Below are 10301 nucleotides of genomic sequence, written 5' to 3'. Positions count from 1 at the left end.
TGATGCTGAGGGAATTAGATTAGGAAATGAGGCACTTAAAGTAGTAAAGGAGTTTTGCTATTTGGGGAGCAAAATAACTGATGATGGTCGAAGTAGAGAGGATATAAAATGTAGGCTGGCAATGGCAAGGAAAGCGTTTCTGAAGAAGAGAAATTTGTTAACATCGAGTATAGATTTAAGTGTCAGGAAGTCATTTCTGAAAGTATTCGTATGGAGTGTAGCCATGTATGGAAGTGAAACATGGACGATAAATAGTTTGGACAAGAAGAGAATAGAAGCTTTCGAAATGTGGTGCTACAGAAGAATGCTGAAGATTAGATGGGTAGATCACATAACTAATGAGGAAGTATTGAATAGGATTGGGGAGAAGAGAAGTTTGTGGCACAACTTGACCAGAAGAAGGGATCGGTTGGTAGGACATGTTCTGAGGCATCAAGGGATCACCAATTTAGTATTGGAGGGCAGCGTGGAGGGTAAAAATCGTAGAGGGAGACCAAGAGATGAATACACTAAGCAGATTCAGAAGGATGTAGGTTGCAGTAGGTACTGGGAGATGAAGAAGCTTGCACAGGATAGAGTAGCATGGAGAGCTGCATCAAACCAGTCTCAGGACTGAAGACCACAACAACAACAGTAACATCTTCATAATCAATTTCTTCTCTTCCTGGAAGGTCGTGGAACATGTCAGTGTACAAAGTAATTGATAATTCCAAACTGACTGGCTCATCGCTGTCATTCACTACTGGATCCAGCTCGGCATCAGTGGATGGCCACAGTTTTCTCCAGCTCTTCATTATGGTAGAGCTCTCCACTTTATCCAATGCTTCGGCTGCTTGGAAAACAACATCACGTATGTTAATTGCTTTCCACGCCTCCAGAGTAATCTTGATAGAGTCGTTTTCACTTTCGTTCAGCAAGAAGACGAGAAATCAATGTCGATAATGACGTTTAATTGATTTCAAAATTCCCTGGTCCATGGGCTGAATTAGGGCTGTCATATTGGGTGGGAGAAAGAGTGGTTGTATATGTATACCATCGGACTTTAGAGAAACATCTGAAGGATGACTGGGAGCATTTTCAACTATAAGGATAGCTTTCAGTGGAAGATTTTTCTTCTTTAGTTCTTTTCTCACTGCTGGTACAAACGTTTCATGGGATCACCGAGAGAGTATTTGTCTGTCCATCCACGCTTTCTTCTCAGCGCAATACTGCACTGGTAGAGCATTTATGTCAGTGTGTTTAAAACAACGTGGATGTTGGGATTTTCCGACCACCATAAGCGGTAGTTTATGACTCCCATTTGCATTGCAACATGCCATTAATGTGACGCACTGTTTCTGTTTCTCGTAACCACAAGCTTTCTTCTCGTTCTTGGCAGCTAATGTTTTTGAAGGAAGCATCTGGTAAAAGAGTCCTGTTTCATCAGCTTTATACAAGACATCAGCAGTTAAATATTCTTTCCCTATTATCTTCCGTATCTTGCTTACAAACTCATCAGCATCCTTATCGTTAGATGAACGACTTTCCCCGGCGACTGTCAGCTGCCGAATGCCATGTCGTTTTTTCCAATTTGATAGCCAACCTTCGCTCGCTGCAAACAAGTTACTAACGCCAAAGCTGTTTGTTAAATGCAGCTGCTTTTTCCTTTATAATCTAGCCACTGACTGGAATTCTATTACTGCGTTGTTGTATGAACCATCTACAAACAGCTACGTCCAGTTCTTCGTTCTCACTCTTTCGCATAACCTTCCGTTTTCCCAACTCACTATCCATTTGTGCTGAGTACTGTCTAATAACATCTTCTTTCTTTTCGATGTCATAAATAGTTGCTCGTCCAACAATGAACTCAGCTGCAATGGTTTACTGGGAAGAACCTCTATTTAACTTATTTAAAATTTCGAGTTTCTGCTTGATGTCTAGCGTAACGTGTTTCCTTTTAGAAGACATGATTCCGAACTGTAAAGAAAGCTACCATTTCAAATACAGTATACAAATCATTGTTTAACCATGCACTGTTGTGCACGATAATTCACTGCGCACATGTTTTTGGCCGGATTACTGATTGGCCGGACTACGGAGGGCCGGATTAGCGAGTCTAGTGTATTGGGAAATCATGGTTCAGTGCATCCAGCAACCAGCTCCTAACAAAACTCCGACACGCAAACCATCCTTCCTGGCAAAATTCACTCAGTAATTTGCCCCGTGCTCTCTTCCTTGTCATTTTACATAGAGTTACAATGACTTCAACTTTTGCAGGAAGTAGTTTAAACATTACTCGTAATTTACCAAAATCTCCATTCCTATTTAAAAAATAGACGGATTAAACTGTTTCTCCTGCTCTTTTGAGGGTACCTCCTTTCACGGGTGCTAGTCCTGCTGTGCCGTCTCAAGCTCTCTTTATTCTATACATCGTTTGAGGTGGGAAATATACTGGTGTCTCTTTCATTTGCGGCTTCTCAGAGTTTCGATTTTCAATGTTGAGGATTATTTTCCTTACACGGTACGATTTGCAGTAGGTAAACAAAAATTTGTGGCTTAACAACTTTCTTTTCAGTGATCTTTCGCAGACTTCAATAAATCCTCATCACCTTCAGCAAACTTAATCTGCCTTATTCCGCCTTTCCGATGAATTATAACATAGACATTTGATTCGCTTGCACACCCTCGTGGATATTCGCGTTACTAACTAACATGTAACATATATCCTCATACTTCCGGTATTTACTGTCCTCGTTCCTCTTTCAAGCTGAATTAAAATATCCACAGGTCGTCCAAGCCGTCAGTATTCAGTGCTCCTTCCTCTTCCTTTTCTCTTTCAACTATAAGACCAGATGGACTTCCTGTGTTTATAACAAATTTCTCTTCCCAGGGTTTTACCACTCATTCACCGTGTACATATCCATACTCTTCACCGCCTGAGTCGTCGTCATTTTCTTCAGATACGTCTAGCATCACATCTAGCCATTCTCTTGAATGAAGAAGTTTGTCGGCCATCTTACTAGCCTTTTCTGAAGCATTAAGCCCTAAAGAAATTGCCTCCTCGTCTTTGGAGTTGCTGGACCAAACATCTTCCCACTCATCGTCATCATCATCATCATCATCTTCTTCTTCTTCTTCTTCTTCTTCACCACAATCTTCTTCAGTGTCTGACATCTCATCTTCTACCACCAATTCTGGTTTTGTGTCTATCACCAGCACATCCGATGAATCGACTGTATAACTCTCTTCTTCCTGTTGGTCCACCTCTTTCTCGGCTACATCCATTAACTACTGTTGCTCGTTTTATGATGGCACTTTTCCTTCATCACTGAGTACAATCCCTAACATATCAAACTTGAACATTTTTCCGTATAGTGTCGTCAGTCATCTGAATACCTTAAAATTCCTGTTGGTACAGCAATAATTATTGTTGCTGATGTAAAATAAGCTCGTGTATCAACATTCATTCTCACTGTGAATATATACGGTGTGCTCGAGCAATAAATATCAGACCTCTCGTCAGACAAGCCATCTAAACTGTCCCTGAATGTAATTTAATTTCTTTCCCATTCCGGCGTAACAATGCACATCTTTGTTTCAGGTGCAGTATTACTAAGTAGAGCTTCAGGAAGCCGGGAACAGCAATACCCTCACTCTCAGGTCCCACATGATCAAAACGTTTGCGCGGAGTGTGTGCAATTGACACTCGAAATCGTCACTGATCTGCTCTTGGACTTCCACACACTTCCCATATCCTGCATCCCGCACTTTCGTCCTGTGCATTCTGATCATTGACAATTGCTTTTCCGTATCGCACATCTAATAGACATGTTTCTCTATGACCGAAACTTGAGTGCCTGAGTCTAAAATGCGTGGCATCATTACTTCATCTTCTCATAGATAATGTGATTGGCAATATCCTCTGTCAGACTGTCGTACTTCGCACCGCTTATGACAATTTCTTTCTTTTTTTAATTTTTTTTATTATTTATTTTTTTATTTTTTTAATGCATCACAGCTGACGGGTAAGGCTCTGGGTTGTTATGTGACCATGTAACGGCAAAGTTGGAATCTCAGCAATGTCAATTTCTTCTGCTCTACACAAATTTGTTGCGTCTCATCGCCTCTCTAAATTAATGTATTGTATCTCAGTACTGTGATTCAGCATAAGGTTCCAGCATTATGATGCTCAGTTTCACAAGCTCTTGTTTATCTTTTGCCCATTACTCATTTAAAAATGCACATTTAAATTTCTCATACGTTTCGCACTTGACTGCAATTATTCACATAGTCGCTGCTGCTTTCTCTCTGAGACGCGCACAAATGAAATTTATTTTATATCCTCTTGGCAGTCTGTCTTGAGAATTGTTGAAACCAAATCTTTGGATGAAGGCTGTTTGAACAGTCCGGGAATAGCGCTTATTTTTGCACAGAGACGATGTGCTGGAGTCTCTCGTCTCCACCAGTTTGCTGATACCCCAAGCCTACTGGTATTGCTGGCTTAACAGATGGAAATGAGTGATCTGGCCCGCCTCGTATTCATAAAAACTGCAACAGTCATCGTTCTCCTGGGGAATCTGCTGTGATTAAGCAGTAGCACATTTGTCCCTCATATAGTGTGGCAGAGAGCAGAAATTCTCTTCCACTATGAGGGTGGTTTCACGTTTCAGCCAATGGTAGTGGCTGCGTGGACACAGTCGCGAGTCTTCATACGTGCTAAAAAATAATGTTGATGAACCAGCCCAGGGTTCCCTTACAAAATTTAAATATCAGTTACTGCTGCACACCTTTGGGGCCGAGAATTTCTTCCCACTCGTAGGGCCTCGTGTTTTCCAATTTGCTATAACCAGGGATAACACAATAAATATGTCGCCGTTCTACAGTTTATCAACACAACACTGATACACGTAATTCTGCTGCCAAACGCCAAGTTGGAGAAGAACACTTTATGGAAAATTATATAAATTGATAGTGGTTATACTAACGCCTAAGGAAGAGTAAGTGAAGTGTGGAATTCCGGCGGACGTACAAAGCCTAGTGAAAGTTGACGTCCAAGTTCCAGTATAGCACCCGAATTCCAAGTCCAGAGCGCAGCCAAATCAACATCGAGCAACAGGGACCGGAAGTCCAAGAGACAAAACAGTCCACCGCAGTTCGAGTTGTGGAGTAGAACATAGCACGATGAGAACTGGTAGACATGGCAAAAAATAACGTAACAGATAGAAATAAACGGTTATTGAGAAGTAGCAGTTACTGTGATAACCGCTTCTCTGATTCTAACAGTTATTGCAGTATCTGCCAACAGTGCCTCGCGCCATCTGTTACCCAAGATCGTACTACGCTTTCTCGTCAATTCTTCTGAGATCTGGCTACGATGAAGGAGAGATAGACCGTCCGGAAGGTGTTCTATACGCCATGGTCTATACTCCATGGAAATAACTGTGAGACTTCGCACCATCTGTTGATACAACTGTGAAGTGCGCTCTCACGATTTTCAACACAAACAATTGAATAAAGTTACTGTCAGAGCGCTGGCTGATAGGAGGGAGCGTAAAGGCATTGCACATGTACGGTCATTCCCCTGAGTCACCGCTCTGTGTATCAGTAAAGTTTGGGTGGGTAGTACAAATAGTTATCATAAGGAATTGGGGAGCCTATGGAAATAACTGTCAGAGGCCAGCATTTTTCTATGGCAGTTCTCCTACTCGCTCACAGTTCATGTTCTCTGGCAGTTAACGGGTTACCACTACAGGCAACCTGGGGCTGCTCAAGGTAATCCTTCCAAAACTTAGGCGACCATTGTAGGCAAAACCACCCCTTCCTTTCGTCTCCTAGATTTTTATCTCACTGTCTCCGGCCATCCTATCAACCACACCCCAACCCTCAAGTATCTTGGCGTCACCCTTGACTATCGCCTCTCCTGGACCCCCCATCTCCGGATGATCCAAGCTAAGGCACGCTCCCGACTCCGCCTCCTCAAGCTCCTTTCTGGCCGCACAAGGGGTCTGGACCCATCCACAATTCTCCACACCTATAAATCCCTCATCCGCCCCATCCTCTGTTATGCCCATCCCATCTGGATCTCCTGGATCTCCGCCCCTCCTAACTTCTACAAGTCCCTCCAAATCCTGGAAAACCATGCGCTCCGCCTCGCCTATCACACCCATCTCCCATCCCCCACGCAGATCCTCTATGACTTAATTCCATTCCCACACCTCCTCCTCTTCCTTGAATGGATACAGACTCTTCACACCTCCCATAAACTTGATCCCCCGCACCCACTTGCCTCTCCCATCATGCCCACCCCCATCCGCTGCCGCACCTGTACACCTGCGTCCCACCCACTCTCCATCTTACCACACTCCATACCTTGCCCAAGGTGGCTTCCGCCAACTCCCCCTCCCGGATGATGCCCTCCTCCCCTCCATCTACCCCTTCTACCAGATTTAATCCTCCCCTTTGTCCTCTTGTGTTTTTCCTCCAGTGCACCCTCCTTCCCTTCTCTCCCTCCTCACTTCCTCACTCCTCTCTCTCTCTCCTCCCTCCTACCTGAACTTCCAAACCCCCCATACCCTCTCCCCTCTCCCTCCTATCTTCTCTCCATCTGGCAAACTTCCCCCCTCCCCCCTCCCCCCCCCCCCCACCTCCCGTATTTCCCTGTGGCAGGCCCCCCAATTTATTTCATGCAACAGTGTGTTTATAGTGCACCGAAGATCGCCGTCATTGTGTTAGTGTTCCTCTTCGTATTAGTGCAATAGTGTTTCTTCGTCAGTGCTCCTACGTCCACATGTTCAACTGTCTGTTTTGTGCACTGAGCTGATATTGCCCGTGCGACCAGTGCCTTCCGTGAACAACTTCATTTTTTTTCATTTGTCTGTCTCCTGTTTTTATCCTACATGTACATCTGTTTTTATGTCTTCATGTTTCTTGTATGTTTTTTTTCTGTGGCCGAAGAGCGGCGTGGTTAGGCCGCTGCCGGCCTACCTTTTGTAAAGGTATAAAATAACAATAAAGAAAAAAAGGCAACGTGGAAGTTGATAACTGTGTTCCTGACTCCAGTTAAAGATCGTAGAACCCAGTGATATTTCCAGAGAGAATGGTTACTGGAGTGAACAAAATATTTTCGTACTGCTACGGAAATAATCGCTGGCCACCAACGGTTCCAGAGAGTTGACAAATAACGGGATTCTGTTCTCTCCATTTTTTGTCGTTCTGGAACAGGCGTCACTCTATTTCCGGCCTTTGGTTGCGTTAGAGGGTATTGACCTCTGTTTCGTGTTCTTGTTTTTTCTGTGTGTTGTTGCCACCAGGCTGGTGGTACTAGCAATAGTCTTGTACATGGAAAGCTATGAAATATTGTAAACAGCATGCAACACGTTAATATTTTTTAGTGGCCTTACACTTACCGAAATATTTGAGTATTGTAGGAGATCTGAAAATGGAAAATGGTTGAGTATCTTATCAAAGTATACCATATCCCTAATGCTTAGTGGCATCACTGTGATGAAAAAGTGCCGGTGCTGTATCAGATCAATATCACTAATGTGTATCTTATCAACATGAGTGCAAAAAAACTTGTGCAGTTTGGTGAAACATAGCTTTGTGGCCATACTAAGAGAAAAATGAGTTTTCTCAATTTGTACTCATCTGGCTTCCGGCGGCTATCTGATTTGGTGAAGACTGCCACTCTCGCTAGCGGGATGAAAGCAGAGCTCACCATCTGCAGCATCGTCGACAGGACTGACTGCGGACCTTTGGTACAGAGCCGAGTGGAGGGTCTGAATCAGAGGCTGAGACGGTTCTGCGACCGTGTGGGCTGCAGATTCCTCGACTTGCGCCATAGGGTGGTGGGGTTTCGGGTTCTGCTGGATAGGTCAGGAGTCCACTACACGCAACAAGCGGCTACACGGGTAGCAGGGGTTGTGTGGCGTGGGCTGGGCGGTTTTTTAGGTTAGATGGCCTCGGGCAAGTACAGAAAGGGCACCAGCCTCAACGGGTGCAGGGCAAAGTCAGGACATGCGGGGACCAAGCAGCAATCGGTATTGTAATTGTAAACTGTCGAAGCTGTGTTGGTAAAGTACCAGAACTTCAAGCGCTGATAGAAAGCACCAAAGCTGAAATCGTTATAGGTACAGAAAGCTGGCTTAAGCCAGAGATAAATTCTGCCGAAATTTTTACAAAGGTACAGACGGTGTTTAGAAAGGATAGACTGCATGCAACCGGTGGTGGAGTGTTCGTCGCTGTTAGTAGTAGTTTATCCTGTAGTGAAATAGAAGTGGATAGTTCCTGTGAATTATTATGGGTGGAGGTTACACTCAACAACCGAGCTAGGTTAATAATTGGCTCCTTTTACCGACCTCCCGACTCAGCAGCATTAGTGGCAGAACAACTGAGAGAAAACTTGGAATACATTTCACATAAATTTTCTCAGCATGTTATAGTCTTAGGTGGAGATTTCAATTTACCAGATATAGACTGGGACACTCAGATGTTTAGGACGGGTGGTAGGGACAGAGCATCGAGTGACATTATACTGGGTGCACTATCCGAAAATTACCTCGAGCAATTAAACAGAGAACCGACTCGTGGAGATAACATCTTGGACCTACTGATAACAAACAGACCCGAACTTTTCGACTCTGTATGTACAGAACAGGGAATCAGTGATCATAAGGCCGTTGCAGCATCCCTGAATATGAAAGTTAGTAGGAATATAAAAAAAGGGAGGAAGGTTTATCTGTTTAGCAAGAGTAATAGAAGGCAGATTTCAGACTACCTAACAGATCAATACGAAAATTTCTGTTCCGACACTGACAATGTTGAGTGTTTATGGAAAAAGTTCAAGGCACTGGTAAAATGCGTTTTAGACAGGTACGTGCCGAGTAAAATTGTGAGGGACGGGAAAAACCCACCGTGGTACAACAACAAAGTTAGGAAACTACTGCGAAAGCAAAGAGAGCTTCACTCTAAGTTTAAACGCAGCCAAAACCTCTCAGACAAACAGAAGCTAAACGATGTCAAAGTTAGCGTAAGGAGGGCTATGCGTGAAGCGTTCAGTAAATTCGAAAGTAAAATTCTATGTACCGACTTGACAGAAAATCCTAGGAAGTTCTGGTCTTACGTTAAATCAGTAAGTGACTCGAAACAGCATATCCAGACACTCCGGGATGATGATGGCATTGAAACAGAGGATGACACGCGTAAAGTTGAAATACTAAACACCTTTTTCCAAAGCTGTTTCACAGAGGAAGACCGCACTGCAGTTCCTTCTCTAAATCCTCGCACAAACGAAAAAATGGCTGACATCGAAATAAGTGTCCACGGAATAGAAAAGCAACTGGAATCACTCAACAGAGGAAAGTCCACTGGACCTGACGGGATACCAATTCGATTCTACACAGAGTACGCGAAAGAACTTGCCCCCCTTCTAACAGCCGTGTACCGCACGTCTCTAGAGGATCGGAAGGTTCCAAATGATTGGAAAAGAGCACAGATAGTCCCAGTCTTCAAGAAGGGTCCTCGAGCAGATGCGCAAAACTATAGACCTATATCTCTGACGTCGATCTGTTGTAGAATTTTAGAACATGTTTTTTGCTCGAGTATCATGTCGTTTTTGGAAACCCAGAATCTACTATGTAGGAATCAACATGGATTCCGGAAACAGCGATCGTGTGAGACCCAACTCGCTTTATCTGTTCATGAGACCCAGAAAATATTAGATACAGGCTCCCAGGTAGATGCTATTTTTCTTGACTTCCGGAAGGCGTTCGATACAGTTCCGCACTGTCGCCTGATAAACAAAGTAAGAGCCTACGGAATATCAGACCAGCTGTGTGGCTGGATTGAAGAGTTTTTAGCAAACAGAACACAGCATGTTGTTATCAATGGAGAGACGTCTACAGACGTTAAAGTAACCTCTGGCGTGCCACAGGGGAGTGTTACGGGACCATTGCTTTTCACAATATATATAAATGACCCAGTAGATAGTGTCGGAAGTTCCATGCGGCTTTTCGCGGATGATGCTGTAGTATACAGAGAAGTTGCAGCATTAGAAAATTGTAGCGAAATGCAGGAAGATCTGCAGCCGATAGGCACTTGGTGCAGGGAGTGGCAACTGACCCTTAACATAGACAAATGTAATGTATTGCGAATACATAGAAAGAAGGATCCTTTATTGTATTATTATATGATAGCGGAACAAACACTGGTAGCAGTTACTTCTGTAAAATATCTGGGAGTATGCGTGCGGAACGATTTGAAGTGGAATGATCATATAAAATTAATTGTTGGTAAGGCGGGTACCAGGTTGAGATTCACTGGGA

At 43.7% G+C, this 10301-nt stretch overlaps 1 protein-coding gene across 1 annotated transcript; it reads right to left on the bottom strand.

Moving 5' to 3' along the window:
• Window positions 1–2880: 2880 nt before the first annotated feature.
• Window positions 2881–3264, bottom strand: LOC126456246 (glutamic acid-rich protein-like). Its single transcript, XM_050092001.1, has one exon. The coding sequence runs from the start codon at window positions 3262–3264 to the stop codon at window positions 2881–2883; it is 384 nt and encodes a 127-aa protein (XP_049947958.1).
• Between the last annotated feature and the right edge of the window lie 7037 nt (window positions 3265–10301).

Source organism: Schistocerca serialis, chromosome 1, assembly GCF_023864345.2.
Source record: "Schistocerca serialis cubense isolate TAMUIC-IGC-003099 chromosome 1, iqSchSeri2.2, whole genome shotgun sequence".
Lineage (NCBI taxonomy): Eukaryota > Metazoa > Arthropoda > Insecta > Orthoptera > Acrididae > Schistocerca > Schistocerca serialis.
The sequence above is the reverse complement of the archived record's forward strand: the minus strand, read 5'-3'. Positions and strand labels throughout refer to the sequence as shown.